Genomic DNA, 19,443 nt, shown 5'->3' on the forward strand with positions numbered 1-19,443 from the left:
CGTTTCGGTTAAAAACGAGATACAATTTTACTTGATAATTTCTTTATCGATAATATTTCGAAGTGTTTCAACGGAAACGGTGGAAATTTTTTGATAAACGATTAGCTTAACGTTAAGGTGCATCCCTGGTATATTTGTAGTCTATAGCCATATGCGTGTGTATATGTAACTAATTTGGCTGATGGCTACATGTGTGTGTGTGAGATATCTTTTCGTCGCCTTCTATGTATGTGTAGACATGATTACTGATGTGTTCATGTACACAAGTGTAGCTTGCTTTACTGTTTTTGTTGTTGTGCCTTTATTTACTAACAGCTTAGCGATGCTAAAATTTGCAACAATATGGTCTATATCATCAGTATCGAAAAAAATTTCATTAATCCATGCCCGTTCGTCCATCCGTCTGTCCGTTCGTTAACACGATAACTTGAGCAAATATTGAGGTATCTTCACCAAATTTGATATACGGGCTTATCTAAAATAGAGTGGTATTGAAAATGCCCGAAATCGGACGATAACCACACCCACTTTTTCGATATCGAAAATTTGGAAAAATTGATAAAATGAGATAATTTAAAAACGAAAACCGCTAAGCTAATTAAATTTGGTAGCTGGATTGGTTTTATGATGCAAAATACAAGATCCAAAAAATTTAGAATATGGGCGTGACATCACCCACATTTAGAAGAAGAAAATTTGGTTTAACAAGCTGTAAATCAAAAGCTGTTACAGATATTTCATTGAAATCTGCCAGAGACACTATTCTTGCCAAATTATAAAGACTGAGTGAAGATAATCAAAATCGGTTCAAGACCACGCCCACTTATCCTCAAGTCACAGCTTGGTATGTAAGGTTCGGTTTCATGCGAACTTAGACTTTCTTACTCGTTTTCTTTTTTAATTTTCTTATATTAGCCACCATCTTCTGTTGTTGCTTTATTTTGTTTTTATTTAAAATTGTTCTGTCTTATTAACGAGTTGATATTGTAAAAAATTTACTGCAAATCCTCTTATTCCAAATCTTCTACTAACGTTCGAATCACTAAACTGTTGAATAAATAACTTCACTATTCAATAGTGCAAAATGGGTTTTATTAAAGTTCTTCTTCTCCTCTACTGTTGCTGTTTTTATACTGTGCGGCTTCCTCGTTCACATATTTCTAGACGCTTCCATTTCCACAACTTACTAGTTAGTGCTATATAATTATAACTACAGATGCACGTGTATAGCTCTCATAAGCGCGTGTGTTTGTGAGCGACACTTCCACAATTATAATTGCATACTTTTGGGAGCATCTCAGATAAGATATCTGCATGTGTTTGTGCGTTGCTTCTCCGCTGCGTGTACGTACATATGTGTAGACATAATGATTGATCTATTGATGTGCATACAAGTCACTGCTTAACATCGGCTTAGAAATGATAGTATCCCTTAGTGCTGCTAATATTCCTTACAATATGTATCGTGAAAACGTGTATACTTTTGCGTAAGTACGCTGTGGATTGTTCTCGATCGGAAATAATAAATGTATAGCTATTCGTATGACCTATTTACATACAAAAGATAATCTTAGTTTCAGACTTAATTAAAATTATTCTTATTAAAAAAGTTCAAAAAGCCATATCAACTATGTAGATACATCTAGAAGTCGATAACTGAAGAGAGCTAAACCAAAAATCTCGATTCTCAAATTGGAGCATTAAAGATTTCTCAAATCAGACCTTCGTGGAGCTGGAAGCCATTGGCTGTCGGGTGGTTGCCGGGCTAACTGGACAATGTGGCTAGTAGGCTGAATTATGTGTAATGGCGGTCCAACCGGAAAAAACGGTACTTACTGTTACTTTTTACAAATATGCCCGCTTTCATAACTCCTTCGATCGGAGGTGTATCATTGGTACCTTCTGACAAGGTTAAATACTTAGGGACTACTTTGGAAAGAAGCTGTCGCTAGGAAAGCCGCGGTCGACTTGTACTGCTGTAGGGGGACTATTAGCAAGAGATGAGAGCACACGCCAAGAGATGTACACTGGTTCTATGAGATGGTAGTCAAACTGTGTTTGCTCTATGACGTTCTGGTTCAATGCACTGAACACGGCAAGTGCCATCAAAATATTAATGTCAGTACCATGGATGGCACTGGTTGGTATAAGCGGCCCTCTTAGCACAACCCCTACCTTAGCATTGAATGACATGCTGAGCATACATCCAGTAGATGTTGCGGGAAAAGCGGCCGCATCCGGTCGTTTGTCAGACTTTGTAATATGGGCTAGGGGCTTTCTGACTTCTGGCACTCTAGACTTCTTACAATTTTCGACTTTATCCCGGACAGGACGGACTATTGTATGCCGATAACTTCTCCCTATACACCCTTCACCCCAGTCATTCCCCGAGAGAGGAGTGGGGAAGAGGAATCATCTGGGGCAGGGGACAAGTTAACTTGTTCACGGATGGGATGAAGTTGGTCGGAAAGGTTGGTGGGGGGTCTTTTGTCAAGGGCTAAATATAAGCCACAAGTTTAAGCTGGCTGATAACTGCACCGTCTTCCAAGCGGAAGATGCCACGATCAAGGATTCGTTGTATGAAATGATATCCCGTGCTGCTAGGGTTAGGGAATTTAACATCTACTCTGATAGCCAAGCGGCTATCAAGGCCTTGCGTTCAACTACAGTGAGATCGAGGGTATTATGGGAGTGTCCGACCTCGCTTGCGATTGCATCGAACTATTTTATAATTAAGATTATTTGTGTCCTGGGCCATAGTGATATCCCGGGCAACTGTCAAGCGGATCTCTTAGCCCGCATCGGTACAACTCTACCGGACGAAGATGGCTACAGGGTCACCTGTCGTCTGCTTCTGCATGCATGGGCCTAGTATCAGCTCAGCAAGCTTTTGGCGGGCACCACCTCCATAGGAAGGCTGCCGAAATGACTGGGACCGCCGTAAGAGGGAAGGAAGTTTAGTCGCCACTAATTCGTATGTGCATTTCTCTGCGATCCCGTTCAGCATGGATCAATTTCGGCATAACTATAAAGGCCATCTTCTCACAGCAGTCCAGCAATATATATGTCCGCACATTCGAGGAACTAAATACCTAATGGAAGGCTCCTCTCCAAAAACTATGGGTAGATAAAGTCTTTCGCAGTGAAAACGAGGGCAGTGAAAGATTACATGTTCTCCGCTTTCCAATTCGGAGTTACAGTGTGGACAGAAAGGATCCTCCTCTAGCCTACTCTTATGTAGATATTCCTTGAAACCACCGTGCCTGCTCAATATCTGTGTGAGCTGGTAATTGAGTTCGTCGTATTTTCGCTCGTACCATTCCGCTATATTCCGAAATAGAATGTAGGTCCAACGCCCTTTTCTCGATTCTTCCCACAGTTCTTGCCGCCTAACTATTGTTCGTCACCTTGCGGTTTTCTTACAGATCGGCCATTTCGTCTGAGAGTAGGCCTTTTGGGATTTCCTGGATAAAACATGGATCGCGTCGTCGGATACCTTCCGATAAGCATATGCTATTCGTGTGGACATGCTATTCGTGCACCATTTTAGATCCGTGCCATACTGGTGCTGCATATAATATTATCGAGCTGGTTACGTTTGATAATAGCTTACGGGTAGCTTCGCCTGAAACCCCCCCCCCCCCCCCAAATGATCCTTGAAATTCAAATTTTACTCAAAGAAAGGCTTTGAATTTATGGTTAGGGCTAACTCTTCCACAGTCCGCTGTGAGCTCACCGAAGCCACTTCAGTCTTATTGCTAGTCATCTCCATCCCCATATTTGTCAGCCATTCCTTTATCCTTCCCACGGCGTCATTACATAATGCTTGGAGCAGATAAAGTTTCTTGGCCAATGCTACTACAATAATTTCCGTCCCACCGGGTAGGTCGATTTGTAGCACACCGTCATCACATTCCATAGCGTTGGACCTAGAACAAAACCCTGAGGGACACCGCCAGTGATGTTGTGCCCTCTTGGTCCCTGTAAAAAATGAGTACTCTGTCGTTTAAATAGCTACCAATTATTCTGAGCAAGTAAGCAAGTGTGCCAAAGTTTCGTAGCGCTGTGATTATTTGCATCCAGTTCGCGGCGTTAAAAGCATTTCTAATATCCAAAGTTAGCACAGAGCTTCCTTTTACTTTGGCCTCCGGTTATGGCTCCGCGGGCTATATTGCAACTGCTTGTATTGCATCTATCATGGACTATTTGACAAGCCACCTGGGCTTTCCAGGGTCTGCTGCAGACGCTCACCAGTAATACGTTCGAGAATCTTTCCTTTCCTTTAAATTCATGTTGAATCTGTTTTAATACATCCAACTATAAATAAAAGCTCGATAACCATATAAACCTACAAAAAAATTTCAAAACATATGAAATGTGTAGCAGAACTTTTAAATGAATCTCTTTTGAAATACTTGATCGGTACACGCCGCCATCTTAAACTATCTCTTGGGACGTATGCTCTGAACGATTTTGGAATTATACTGAAAATCCCGATTAATTGGAGCCCTTTCCCTTCAGTCGAAACTCATTCTATAAGTGTGTCCAATACTCTGCTACTAACTGAACTAATTTATTATTTTAACATAATTGAAATACGTATCCGCAATTTAAATACAACAACTATAGGCACTAATGCAAGTGTGCCTACGCACCGATCTACATACATACATATCTAACAACAACGATAGCGAAATTTTTAATTTACTCATCCTTATTTATATTTATTAGAATTGAATTGCGATATTTATTGGATTAATACTAATGGACTGGTCCGACCGGCCATCTTGTACCATCCCAGCGCCAGTGCCAGTAAAGCATTTGATTATTATGGCTAGCGTTTGAATCTGCAGTCGTTTTATATTATGATTTATGACAAAACATTTTTGGGGTTCTGTTTTTGTGGCCAAAAGCAATCGCAACACCGTTGATGCTAAATGAAAATTATAGAAGAAGATACATACATATATGCACACTACCCAGCGGTGGAAGGTAGTAGTACTGAACTACTGACTCAACACCAGCATCATTAATTGGCAATTAACTGTCCAAACGATTTTGGTCCTTGCGTAACAAATTACGCCACATTTTCCAGTATCGTGACACCTACTGTCAATTGGAAGACCAAGAAACCTGTATCTCCCAACTCAGTAGAGGTCTTCCACTTCTTCAATTCAAAAACACGGATATCGATAAGAATAATTTGTGGCCAGTGCGTCTTTTGTGATTCGCATTACATGACCTAGCCAGTTAAGACTTTTGAATTTTAGTCATTGCACTATGTTCATTTCTTATACAGCTCATCATTAAACCTCATTCTATACACGCCATTGGTAACACGGCTAGGATCATAAATCTTCCGAAGACATCGTCCATGATTCTGAGCTTCACATCTGGCCAGATACCAGAGAGGCGAAATGCGAGCGCAAACTTTATAAAGCCATAATTGCGATTCACATGGTCATAATGAAAATCTTCCTAAAAACATAATTAAGGTAATCACGCCTCACCAAGTATTCGTGAATTTCGATGTGTAAACATCCAGGTGTACGTCTAGAAAACGAATGTTTTGAAATAAGCTCAAGTTAGGGTTAAACCAAAACTAAGGTGGTTTTACCAGAACCAAATAATTTCGGACTTTTCGAGAAGAGCTTCATCGGCTACTTATCGGTAACAATCGGTTCCGACAAGTTATTGTTTTATAATCGGCTTGTTATCTGAAGCGAATTATTATCGTCGAGTTATCGGTTTGTCTCGTCGAGTCATCGGTTTCTTATGTATTTTCTTTCTTGTTTTTATAGACGGGTTGCAGGTGAAATCTAAGAAATTTTATCGGCATCTATTTTAACAAACCGATTAGTCTTTGTTTACACATCAATAACACGCCGATAAACCACCCTCAACAGGTGGGTGTTAGAATATACCCGCGGCTGGAATACCTAAAAAAAACTATTTGAAAGGGTTGTGTAGCGCAACCTTTTAAGGGGTTACTTGCGCAAAACATAGCTTCCCCAATCCAATTTTCAACCTCGTGGCGAATTCTGTTTCTTTAGCAGTCGAGACTTTGGCGACCCCAAGTTACTCATGAATCTAGCGGGTGGGAGGGCGGTATGCCCTAAAAGTGGTCATACTAAATCGTTCCTGAGATGGTGGGGCTAGTAACGTAATGGTGCTTGTGACCGTTAATTACTAGATCAATATCCGGCAAAGGACCATCGACATCGATAAGACTCCTCAAAGTTTTCTGGGAGCGTCCTTATCTCTACAACAAAAATAACAGCAACAACAACAACACCAATAACCAATTGGTAACAATGCGATAAGAAATCGATAACTTGCTAATAACAGATCGATAAGTTTTCGATTACATATCTTTAACGTTTTGATAATTAATCAAAAACTGTTTGTTTATAAAACGGTTATTTTTTGATGACAAATAGCGAATTTTCGGCAGCTAATCGATAACATCAACACCGCCAATAACCAATTGGTAACAGTCCTATAATAAATCGATAACATTCTGAAAACAGATCGATAACCTCTCGAATTAACATTTTTAACTTTTCGATAAATAATCACAAACTTTTAGAGTAAAAAACGATTGCTTTGCAATAACAAATCGCGAACTTTCGGTAGCCAATCTAATAATTTTCGATAACATGTCGATAATAAATCGATACATCTTTGACTGCATAATCATAATTTTTCAATATATAATCAACAATTTTTCGATGACAATACGATAACTTACCGATAAAACTCGATAAATTTGTTTATAGGTCGATAGCATACCTTTAACCAAACTTTGACCCAACTCTAGTGATCCATAGATCTACATAAGTGTAACTCAAGTTGCATTTGTGTGAAAAAATCAATCGAGTCTAAGGGCCAGATGATATATGACGCCATAACAGTTTGCGTCGCAGTTACTCATATTCACAGTCACCTTTTTGTAATACCAAAAATTTCATAAAGGCATTCATGTTTACTGTCACTCACCATAGTGAATGAATGCTCATATATAATAGGAACTTTGGTTTACACGAGAAAAATAACTCGTTGCGTTATACATAGTTTGTCCCTTAACGGCACAGTACGAATAGATTCTTGGACATGAACACAACATTTAATTTAATTAGGTCTGATTTAAGGAAGAATTGTTCTTGAAGAAGGAGAAATTGTATTCCTTAAGTAAACTGGGTTGCCAGAGTTGCGACCTTCTTTAAAACACTGCTTCTCTTCGTTTGTTGTTTTTTATTTTTTGCGGTCAGTTTCAATTGGATATTAGTAAGGATCGTAGGCTAGTTAGACATAATTATCTCTTCAGTTATAATATCTTTAAACAGCAATTAAGCTGACTGGTCCCTAGAGAACATCTAGTATTAGCCAATGGTTCAACACATACTTCCTGGTACCTGTTGTTGTACGACAAAGACACTCCCCGATGTTGATGGTCCTTTGCCGGATATAGATCCGGTACGTTCCGGTTACAAAGCACCAATAAGATACTAGCCGGGACATCTCGGAAACGATTTATATGGCCACATTAAACCTTCTAGGCCATCCCGGCCCACCACCCAGTTCCTAGAAGTTGGGGTCGCCAGAGCCTCGCCTGCTAAACATGTTTTTGACACATTCATGTATGTAACAGGATTCCCCTCGCGTACGTGCGGTTGACAATTGGGTTTGCGGAAGCTTTGAAGCTATAAAATTATGTATTGCGCTTATCAACTCCTTGAATCCCAAGGGTCCAGGTCCCTAATTCGATTTTCCGTTTGGTCTTCATAAAAATTCTGGTTATCTAACTTATTGATTGCCGAATGCAACATAACTTACATTTCTCTATTCGCTGTAAGTCCTCTAATTTCTAAACTGAAGCATAAGAAATCGATCAAACCAACATATTTTTGGAAGAAAATTCAATAAAAACATGCAAAATACACTTGGACAACCAAACAGAGCTCATTGCAATGAATTTTCCAATCACCTGCTCTAAGGTCTTCAGCAACAGTTTGAAGGTGCTTTGTACAGCAGTCAGCTTCAAAGCTTTGATGCCCAGCTACGTTGCTGGGCATAAGACAAAAGAAGACACGAGAAGTTGGTACAACAGCTTAACCATCAAGAGGCTTTTCTGAAATACAGCATTCAAAAATTATATACGCAAAAAATTCAAGCAAGCACCCTTAAGAATTAGCAATACGTGTCGTATGAGTAACATTAGTTGGAGGGCCACTTTCCTATCGGCGTGGTAACTAACATTGCGCAGTTAACGCTCGATTTGGAATTTTTATCGCAAGTAATCTTAAATTTAACCGCTCAATATTGGTGAGCTTAGCTCTTGTAAGAGCAGTGGAATGTAAGTTAAATCGCCGTTGTAAAGAGAGCCCTTAGTTTAATTTCTTGGCCCGTTTGAAAGAGATAAAAAAATGGGAAATTTACTTCCTTAACTGAGTTACGGGTAAAGGGTCCTAAGCATTAATTTTCCCTTGGGTTAAATACCTCAGTGACCCCTATATGTATAAGCAAAAACCTTTTCCTCGTATCAGTACGGCCTACAAACATAATCAAAGTAATGGTGAACATCCCTGTTTTTATACCTTTCAGGAACATGAAATGGTATATTAACTTTGGTCCGATGTTTGTAACGTTGAGAAATATAGAAGATAGACTCACCATTAAGTATACCGAATTGATCAGGGCGACGAACTGAGTTGATATAGCCATGTCCGTCTGTCTTTCCGTCCGTCTGTCCGTCCGTCTGTCTGTTTGAACGCAAACTAGTCCTTCAAATTTTGAGATATCTCAATGAAATTTGGCACAATTTTTGTATTATATTAGACATTTGTCGGATCCGGTAAGATGGTACCACTATAGAAAGTATAAACGTGAAACTCGGTGATATATATTGTAATATATCCTAGAATATATCCTGAAAAAATCACTTTGATCTGAGCTATATATAGTTATATCCCATACAACCGATCGTTCAGATAGAAATATTTTTGGCCATTTCTCCCTTAATTTAGAAAGTATAAAAGTGAAACTCGGTGATATACATTTTAATATATCATAGAAGATTTTCTGAAAAAATTAAATTGATCGGAGCTATATATGGTATATATCCAATACAACCGATCGTTCAGATAGAAAGATTTTTGGAAATTTCACTTTTAATTTCCAATATAAAAACGTTAAACTTGGTGATATTTATTCTAATATATCATAGAAGATTACCTGTAAAAATCATTTCGATCGGAGCTATATGTAATATATATCCCATACAACCGATCGTTCAGATAGAAAGATTTTTGGCAATTTCTCCTTTAATTTCCAATATAAAAACGTTAAACTTGGTGATATTTATTCTAATATATCATAGAAGATTACCTGTAAAAATCATTTCGATCGGAGCTATATGTAATATATATCCCATACAACCGATCGTTCAGATAGAAAGATTTTTGGCAATTTCTCCTTTAATTTCCAATATAAAAACGTTAAACTTGGTGATATGTATTCTAATATATCATAGAAGATTACCTGTAAAAATCATTTCGATCGGAGCTATATGTAATATATATCCCATACAACCGATCGTCGGTAAAACATATTCAATTGTTTCCTGAGGATGATCTCAGAATGAGATCGAAATATCGACCAAATAAAATTGAAATATAAAAATTTAAACTGTGTTTCAATTTTTTAAACTGCCTCGAGCTCATTAAAATTTAATAAATTATAATATTTGAAGGCAAATAAAAATATATTTTTAAAATATCATAGAAGATTTCCTGAAAAAATCATTTCGATCGGAGCTATATGTAATATATATCCCATACAACCGATCGTTCAGATAGAAAGATTTTTGGCAATTTCTCCTTTAATTTCCAATATAAAAACGTTAAACTTGGTGATATTTATTATAATATATCATAGAAGATTACCTGTAAAAATCATTTCGATCGGAGCTATATGTAATATATATCCCATAAAACCGATCGTTCAGATAGAAAGATTTTTGGCAAATTCTCCTTTAATTTCCAATATAAAAACGTTAAACTTGGTAATATTTATTATAATATATCATAGAAGATTACCTGTAAAAATCATTTCGATCGGAGCTATATGTAATATATATCCCATACAACCGATCGTTCAGATAGAAAGATTTTTGGCAATTTCTCCTTTAATTTCCAATATAAAAACGTTAAACTTGGTGATATTTATTCTAATATATCATAGAAGATTACCTGTAAAAATAATTTCGATCGGAGATATATATAATATATATCCCATACAACCGATCGTTCAGATAAGGGGGTTTTTTGCCATTTTTTTATATTTATCTTAAAATCGTTTAGGTATGTACATCTGTTCACTATATATTTCTTATATTATACAGCGCATTATTTGGAGATTACGAATGGGATACGATTATTGTTCAGCCCCATTCATAAAAGGCACAGCCGAAGACAGTCCCGTCCTTACTTGTTAAACCTGGTTTCGTTTGAAGATCAATTTGTTTGACAAAACACTTTTAATTAGTTATTTTAATGGCATGTATCTTTTAGATATGGAAGAGCTTTTGCACTGGATTTTAATAAGTATTGCGAGTATTTGTAAAACTTTTTTTTATATATTTGTTCGATACCTCAAACTATTTCAATTAAGTTGGGAGATATCGTGTGAAAGGCTTCAGCTGCGTGACTACAATACACTGATCGTGATAAATGAAGTACAAAGCCGCATCAACCCAATAGCCAGCCCTACATGGGACAAGAAAAAAGAGGCGTCATTGGAAAATTAAATGACGCTAAGCCGACCGATCTTAAATTTATTTTCCTCGCGCTCCCATATCGGAAACAAAAGAGCATACTTCAGGGTTATAAATCCATAACAGACATGCCACTTCCTTTAAGTCTTATGAACACTATCATTGCGGAGAGGCGAATGATTTATGAATGCGGGAGTAGTACCTTACGCAGGTCATTTCTGCTGCTGTATGTTTATTTTGAGAAAATTCACATGGGCACCGCTATTAACTAGCGGTCCTTAAGCTGAAGTGTGTCCCCCTAGCGGGTTAGAGGGCTTATAATATACCTGCGGCAGGTATGTCTGTCGAAAGAGGCGACTAAAGTACCAAAATGGTTCAAGGGGTAGTGTAGCACAACCCTTTCAAGGTATTACCGGCGCAAAATATAGTTTCTCCAACCCAACTGTCAACCTCACCAACCCGTGGCGAATCCTGTTACTTTAACAGCCGAGGCTCCTGCGATCCCAAGTTCCTCATGGATATAGGAGGTGGGAGGGCGGTATGGCCTTGAAGGTTTCATGTGGTCATACTAAATCGTTCCCGAGATGGTCCGGCTGGTGCCTTAATGGTGCTTGTTATCGGAGCGTACCGGATCAGCATCGCGCAAACGACCATCAGCATCGATAACACCACACAAGGCCTTCAGGGAGTGTCCTTATCACTACAACAACAACAACAACAAGCTGAAGTCTGCAATTATAAACAACCAAATGACAGAAAACATGTATTTTAGTCTAAATAATTTTGGAAAAGCAGCCAGTTTTCGAGTTATTATAGCATAATTTCGGCGTCACTCCGGGACTATATCTGGATTATTTAGAGGCCTTTATGGACAGGCTCCGTCTACCACACCAAAGATCATGGGTTTACGCCCCGTGGAAAACAACATCGAAAATTTAGAAAAAGTTTTTTTTAATTATAAAAAAGTTTTTCTAAGTTGTGTCGCTACTCGGCAATGATTTGGCAAACACTCCGAGTGAAATAAAATGAACTGAAATTTCTGCCATGAAAAGCATCCCAGTGGAAACACATCTTCCTTGCAGATGCCATTCGGAGTCGGCATAAAACATGTAGGTTCCGTCCTACCAACTTGTAGAAAAAGTTAAAAGGAGCACGACGCAAATTGGAAGAGAGGCTCAGCCTCAAATCTCTTTGGAGGTTATTCGGCCTTTTGACAAATTTGAGTATCGGATAAATTTAACTTACTTAGGTGATATCGTAGACCACAGTGTCCCTTATAGTACCCAGTTAGAGTTCGTAAATCCTCCCTGATTGGATTAATGAGTTTGGCTGATACTTTCGTTGCCGAAAGTATAAACAGATTGGCCTATCTTTGCCCTCGGCAGTCAATGCAGTGACGTCTGAATTGTTGTTTCCCAGTTACTTATGGTTTCCCTGGTGTGTGCTTTTGTAAGTCCACAAAAGGGCTCTGGACCATAGAATGCTGCTGTAGCACCCTACTTTGCTAGGTAATCTGCATGTTCATTCCCTTCATGTCGCTCATGTCCAGGCACCCATCCTAACAAAACCTTGTTTTTTTTTTGCCCCCAGGTCAATAAGGATTTCAGTTCCGTCATCCACTAGCTTAGATGTAACTGCTTGGGATTGCAAGGCACGCAGGGCCACCTGGCCGTCCGACATAATGTAGATGCTCTTCAAGGATGAGCCTCTCCGTAAACACTCTCTACCGCAAGTAGGCTCTGCCCACAATGGACATTTCAAAGTTCCATGCGACTCTGTATATACATATGCACTTATGTGAACTGCCAAGTGCATAACTTTATCTACACTTATGAAATTCTTGCCCAAAAAATTAGTACTGCTAAATTTCAGTATACTCCATACTCAGTTGCAACTAAAATGTGTCGCTCCATTTTCATACTCAGCTGAGCAGAGCCCACAGAGTATATTTATTTTGTTCGCATAACGGTAGCCCGTAAGGCGTAAAATAATCGAGATAGATATAGACTTCTATATATCAAAATAATCTGGATGGAAAAAGGATTCATTTAGCCATGTCCGTCCGCCCGTAAAGACGATAACTTGAGCAAATTTTGAGGTATATTAATGAAATTTGGTGTGTAAGTTTCTGCGCACTCATCTCAGATCTTTACTTAAAATGAACGAAATCGCGGCATAACCACACCCACTGTAATTGGCAGCTGAGTATGTAATGTTCGGTTACACCCGAACTTAGCCTTCCTAACTTGTATCTTTACTCTATTCTCCACTTCTATGACCAAAAACTGTGTTTGTCAAGGATTCATCGCAACCGACTCACTTATAATTTATACACCATGACCAGCAGAGGTGCGTGTCTCCGCCATTAAGCACAACCCATTTATTAGCGAGTTAACCACTGCCGTCTTCAATAATTGCCGCTAGATGGATCTCCTAAACATTATCTAAGTAACGATAACTGTTCTTTTTTACCTACAAATTTATGGGTCAGATTATGTACAAAGCCGTGATACTTGGCGTCACATTTCTCACATTCATTAAAAATTGCATAAGAGCATTCAGGTTTACTGTCACTCGCTGAAATGAATGAATGCTCTTATATGATAGGAATTTTGATTCACACGAAAAAAAAAATGATTCATTACATTGTACATAATTTGGCCCTTAATTTAAACTAAAAACTGATTTTACTCACCTCCTTTTCACTGTTTTCACTGACATTAGCACGATTCAGCGAATCGGACTGTATTGGCGAGATAAATCCAAATGATTGTATTGCTGGTATACGTCGATGCAATACTGGAGTGCGTAAAATATTAGAGGCGCTAGTGTCAAAAAATGATGATGACTGCGCTTGTGAGGTGGCAGACAAAGATGACGCCGATAACGACGAATCTTTATCCAAATGAAAAATTGTTGTTTGATCACTACAATTCGATTGTAAATCATCCAAGACGTACTTATTGTCAGACTGTTGTGATGAACTAATCGTTTCACTACTAAGCCATTGAGGACTTTGTGTACCATGCGGCGCTTGTGGAACACTCGGCAAAGATTGTGAATTATTTTGATTCAAACAACCAGACGTTTGCAATGGCGCCAACAATGAGTGATGTGTAGATGATGTGGGCGTTAAAACAAGGGCTGCTGTTGTTGATGTAGGTAATAGAGATTGGTGTGGTGGTTGTTGTTTCAATGAACAACGACACGTCAAATTATTATCTGAAACGCTGGTGTAGGCAGATTTGAACGCACCCAAGTGTGAGTCAAAAAAGTTTTTTGTTAGCGGAATAGTTTCAGTGGTGGTAGTGTTTACTGTATTGAAATTATTTGTTGTTTTTTCTTTTGTTATAGGCACACAATTTTGTTGAGTATCACTTAAGGATTTATACAGCTCATTTGCTGCTGGTACGCTTTTCAAATTTAATGCGTTTTCAAACACTGGTTTAGTAGCACTATTTTCAACAATACTCGACCCGTGCGTTAAAACTTTTGTTGTATTATTTACGCATTGAACGGTTTTTGAGATCTTTTTGACACTAGAATTTTCATTAGCAACATATTCTTCAAGATTTTCCACAATTTGGCGTTTTTCTTTCAACGCATTTTCACTTTGTTCACCAGCGCTCTGCTCTAATTGTAATTCTTCTTCTTCCTCAGCTACAACAACACATTCATCAAATTTATCACTCAAATAATTAAACTTACGTTGTAGCGTTGGTGCAAGCTTAATATTATTGTACCATGAAGAATTGGTTAAGTCTTGACGCGACGCACCGCACACATTTTGATACGCGCGTTGCAATAGCAACGTTTCACTAACCGCTTTACGACCATTCGCCAGTGCAGCCTTAGTCACTGTGGGCAAACGGGACGCGCGTTCCGACTTCAAGCGACCATAACTATCATAGCGCACCGTACGTTTTGGTAGCGATGAAGATAAATAAGACACTGTAGCCGACGGCGACGACGTACTGTGTAATGATGTAGAACTTTGCAGATATGTTGGCGTGCTAAAACTCGATTGCGTCTGCACAGCGTTTATTAGACCAGGTTGCTGCTGCTGCTGCGTATATGACGCATCAGGCAACGATTGTATTGAGTATTCGGTAGGACACTTTGTCTTACAATTATAGTTATTATTACATTCACCATTACAGGTATAAGTGTTACTGTTGTTACTGGCGCTTCTAGTCACATAAAGCGCGTCATCATTATCGTCGCTTACATTGGCGGCGCTTGTCGCAGTTGATTTCTTCCTGTTGGTTGCACTTCGTTTATTTTGCTCCACAAAGTCACCACCAGCACAATTAACGAGCGCTTGTTTATTATTATTCTTATATTCGATGCTACTATTTTTGTTGTTTATTTGCGTATTATTATGATCAATATTATTATTATTATCATTATTTTGAGGAGGTGGTTGGGATGTACGCGTTGGAGGTTGTAATGCGCTCCTTTGCTGAGTCAATGTTTGTATGAGTCGCGTCTTTTGCTGATGACGTGTTGTTGACAACTCACCTTGTGGCTTTTGTTGTTCTTGTGTTGGCCCGTGCTCTTGTTGTTTTAGTTGACTATTTTTATTTGTGATGGCACACTTTTCATTGGCAATTGTTGTCGTTGATGCCCCTAACGCCGACAACACACATCTGCTTTCGTTTAAACTATGTGCGACAATTTCTCGACGTTCCTTGTCATCAAAATCATTATCTTCGCGCTCATTAACGCTTTCTTTATTACGTTGTTCTTCTTCTTCGTTTCTTTGTCTCACACGATCTTCATTATAAATTTTGTTTGCTTTCGTTAGTCGTGCGTCAGCAGTATTGGCGTATTCGTTGTCTTTTTTTTCGTTTGCTTTCGTTACAAAGTTTGCGTTTTCATTTCTTCGGTTATTTTTAACCGTTCCAAAGCAGCTCAACAATTCACAATGTTCCGGTGTGATTGAGCGTTCATGGAAACGTGATGACGAAGATGTTGAAAGCGTGTAATGTTTTTCGTTGTTGTTGCTGAAAGATTTAGCAGGTATAATGGAGCATGGTATATAACTTGCATTTCTTGCAGTTGGTTTGAGTTTTTCCGACGTACTACTCACCGTCTGATTTTGCTCACTTCGCGCCGATACGCTTGTAGAGCTGGAATAAACTCTCGTTTGATAGATGGTCTTCGAGGCTTGCTTCGGCTTTGGTGGCGGTAGTGGTGGTGTCGGCTTATATTTTCTACTCAAACGCGCTGTATGCCGTAGATGAGTCTCACTTTTTACGCAACCATAATCGCTAGGCAACGAAGTGGATAATATCTGATCTTGATAAGGAAACTCACTTGTTATGCTGCACGCAGATTCTGCGGCCTTAAATCTATAAGCGTTAGCCGTAGAGTTGGTGTTAGGAATAGGCACAGGAGCTGATACGTTGGCTAGTGCAGCAGTAGCGCCGTGCACAAAAACTGACGCGCAAGTTTCGAGCGCCTTAGTGGCAGCTTCTCTATTAGATGTATATGCTTTTATCTTTTCCTGCTCTATGCGCTTTTCATTAGTATTTGGTATATATTCCAAAATGGTATGGTTATAGTGTACGCTGACGGGTTTGTCAATTGTATAACAACAAATGGTGGGCGAAGCACGACGCGTTGCTGCTATTTTTGAATTTTCAACAGAGGCGACAGCGGTGACAACGGCGGTGGATGGCAACGAAACAAACGTACGCGCTGTAGACGACGGCGAACGCGGCGATGTGCGCGGTGAAGGCGGACACGTACACGAGTACAACTGTTCCCGCGACGTTTGTGTACGCAATGGTGGCGTGACAGTGCGCTGACAATAATTTTCGCCTAATATGCTATATTCATCTATTTTATTATTGTTGCTGCTTGTATTTAAATTTTTTTTATTTTCATTCGTTTCGTCTTTAAACGCAATATACGCGTTTATTATTTCATCCTCATCGGATACGAATCGATATGACGATAATTCGGAGACTGAATCTGTAAACGCGCCATAACAATGATCAGAGTCCTCTCTACTAGCAAAATTCGTTGGTTCATTTTTGACGGCGTATGCGCCCAGAGCATAATCACTACTAGCCATGCTATGGCCAGCATCACCACCACCACAGCATCGCTCACAAAATGTGAGCGTCGTATTTTTTCCATCAACGATTGTCGCCGATTGTTGAGCTGAATCGTTTGTATTGTTGGCGGCGGATGGGGATGTGGTTGGCAATTGTAGCGCTGTTGCAAGCGGTACGAGTGGTATGTGCTCACCAGATAACGGTAAGGGCGCATGGTCAATATTTTGAGCAGTTTTGTTGTTGTTTGCATGTTGCTCAATCGTTGTTCGTGCTGGTCGCTCATATGTTGGATTTGATGGACTTAGTGTATGCTCTTCGAATGCTGTGCGCTCATTTGAGGATCCATTGTTGGTATTGCTGTTGCTGTTGTTGTTGTTGTTCTTGTTATTGATCACCACCACCTCCACCTCTTGTGTTTTGAACACGTTTTCTTTGAATTGCTGCCTCACTTTATTATGTGCACTTCCAGCATTCTCATCAACAACGGCTCTCAGCTGCCTCAAACCATCAGCAATAACCTTTTGCTGTGTCTCTGAGTACTCTTGTTTTGCTTCATCTTCTTGTTTTTTCTTCGCTACCTCTTCTTTCAACTCTATGTTATTATCCTCACCACAATCCGTATTTTGCAATTTCTTCGCTGACATCTGCAGCTGTTGCAGTTTTTGAGCAGACTGTTGATGTTTCGACAGCATATGCCACCTTAGCTCTTGCAACTGCTGCACATCATCATCATCATCATCATCATCATGTCGTGCGCGTTCTATATTTGTGTTCTCTAGCGTTGTTAGCTTTTGGTATTCAACTGGCTGTTTCGGCTTTAGACGTCGCAAATGACTCAAGTTTGGTGTTGTTGGCAGCGATGTTGATATTTTTATATTTACACGCTCGCTCTGTTGATGAATCTCTCGACGTATAGCCGCTAGGAACGTGTGATAGCTGCCGCAGCTCGCATTTCGAGACCGATATGTTGCCGACTCTGAAGAAATCACTTTTTCTATATTTGTTGTTGTAGGTGATAATTCTAATTCAGCTCCTGCGTTTGTTGCTGCCTCTATGGCTACGAATTTGTTGCACCATTTCGTGGGGAAGAGAGATGAAGAAGAAATCAAAATAGAAAAAGATGAGACATTTTATTTAAAAATAATCGTTTTCAACTAAAAATAAAACAAAAAATTCATAATTTATTATTAAACCATTCATACAAACATACATACATCAAACATAGCACTTAGTATAGGAACAAAGCTCTGGTGGATATTAGCCAAGCAAATATGGGTTAGTGCGAGTGAAATGAAAAATTTTCAAATTTGTGCCAACTTAATTTATTTGAAGGCATGGCTGGTCTACATATAGAAATACATATGTATGTACATTGTACATACATTCATACTACATATATGCAATGTTTTGTGTAGCTAATTAATTACTTTGCCTTTGCGATCTTGCGGGTTAGTAAAGTGTCCAGGCAATTTTTGGCCGGCCATGAAGTTTATTTGTTTCAAAAATGCCCTATCTCAGATTTTAATTCAAAACAAGTAAGGAAGACTAAGTTCGGGTGTAACCGAACAATACATACTCAGTTGTCAAATTACAGCTTGCAAAACTTTTAAATTACCTTCTTTTAAAAGTGGGCGGTGCCGCGCCCATTGTCCAAAATTTTACTAATTTTCTATTCTGTGTCATAAGGTCCACCCACCTACCACGTTTCTTCGTTTTATCCATTTTTGGTAATGAATTATCGCAATTTTTCGGTTTTTCGAAATTTTCGACATCGAAAAAGTGGGCGTGGTTATAGTCCGATTTCGTTCATTTTAAATTGCAATCTGAGATGAGTGCCCAGGAACTTACATACCAAATTCCATCAAGACACCTCAAAATTTACTCAAGTTATCGTGTTTACGGACAGACGAACGGATATGGCCAAATGAATTTCTTTTTTCGCTCACATCATTTTGATATATGGAAGTCTATACATATCTCGATTAGTTTATGCCGTTACGGGGTACCGTTATGCGAACAAAATTAATATACTCTGTGAGCTCTGCTCAGTTGAGTATAAACACCCTTTTTGAGCTCAAATTCAATACATTTTGGCATTATTAATTCTGAGATAGGTTATTTTTGAAACAAAATTTTAGCTAGGGCGTTATTCAGACGTTCTCTGAGACAAGGCGTTTTCGAAACGGCAGTCCAGATAGGGCGATATTTTACTCAGCAGTCGATGTATTGTGTGCGTGCAATCCTCGCAGGTGGGAGTCCGAGGATACTTCTAATATTTTTTAAGACGACAGAATTTTTTATCACAAAAGTCCTGATAATTAGTTAGGTATCCTGTTGTATCGTCAAATATATTATGTGAGTTTCTTATTGACCGGCGCGTTATCCTAACCTAGACTTCGAGTTATAAGGTGAAGTTCCCCTCAAGAAGATGCACTGGTTCGGTGGGATGTATGTATTTACTCACAGAGTTCAACAAAGCTCATCGTACTTAATTCTCTCATCACATCGTCCAAGTGTAACAGTGATTGCAAGAAGTTGCTTATTTGAGCTGTAGTAAACGCCTCGAACACTATGCTCATAAGTGTTTAAGGTCACCTGAAAATT

At 39.0% G+C, this 19,443-nt stretch overlaps 1 protein-coding gene across 1 annotated transcript in view; it reads right to left on the reverse strand.

The window, feature by feature from the left end:
* Positions 1-19,443, reverse strand: part of LOC137252422 (uncharacterized) — a 204,510-nt gene that overhangs the window by 71,916 nt on the left and 113,151 nt on the right. The window contains exon 6 of the mRNA XM_067788074.1: positions 13,470-17,896. Within this exon, the coding sequence (XP_067644175.1) occupies positions 13,470-17,896 (4,427 nt within the window). The remainder of the gene's footprint in view (positions 1-13,469; positions 17,897-19,443) is intronic.

This window comes from Eurosta solidaginis, chromosome 1 (genome assembly GCF_040869045.1).
Source record: "Eurosta solidaginis isolate ZX-2024a chromosome 1, ASM4086904v1, whole genome shotgun sequence".
Classification (NCBI taxonomy): Eukaryota; Metazoa; Arthropoda; class Insecta; order Diptera; family Tephritidae; genus Eurosta; species Eurosta solidaginis.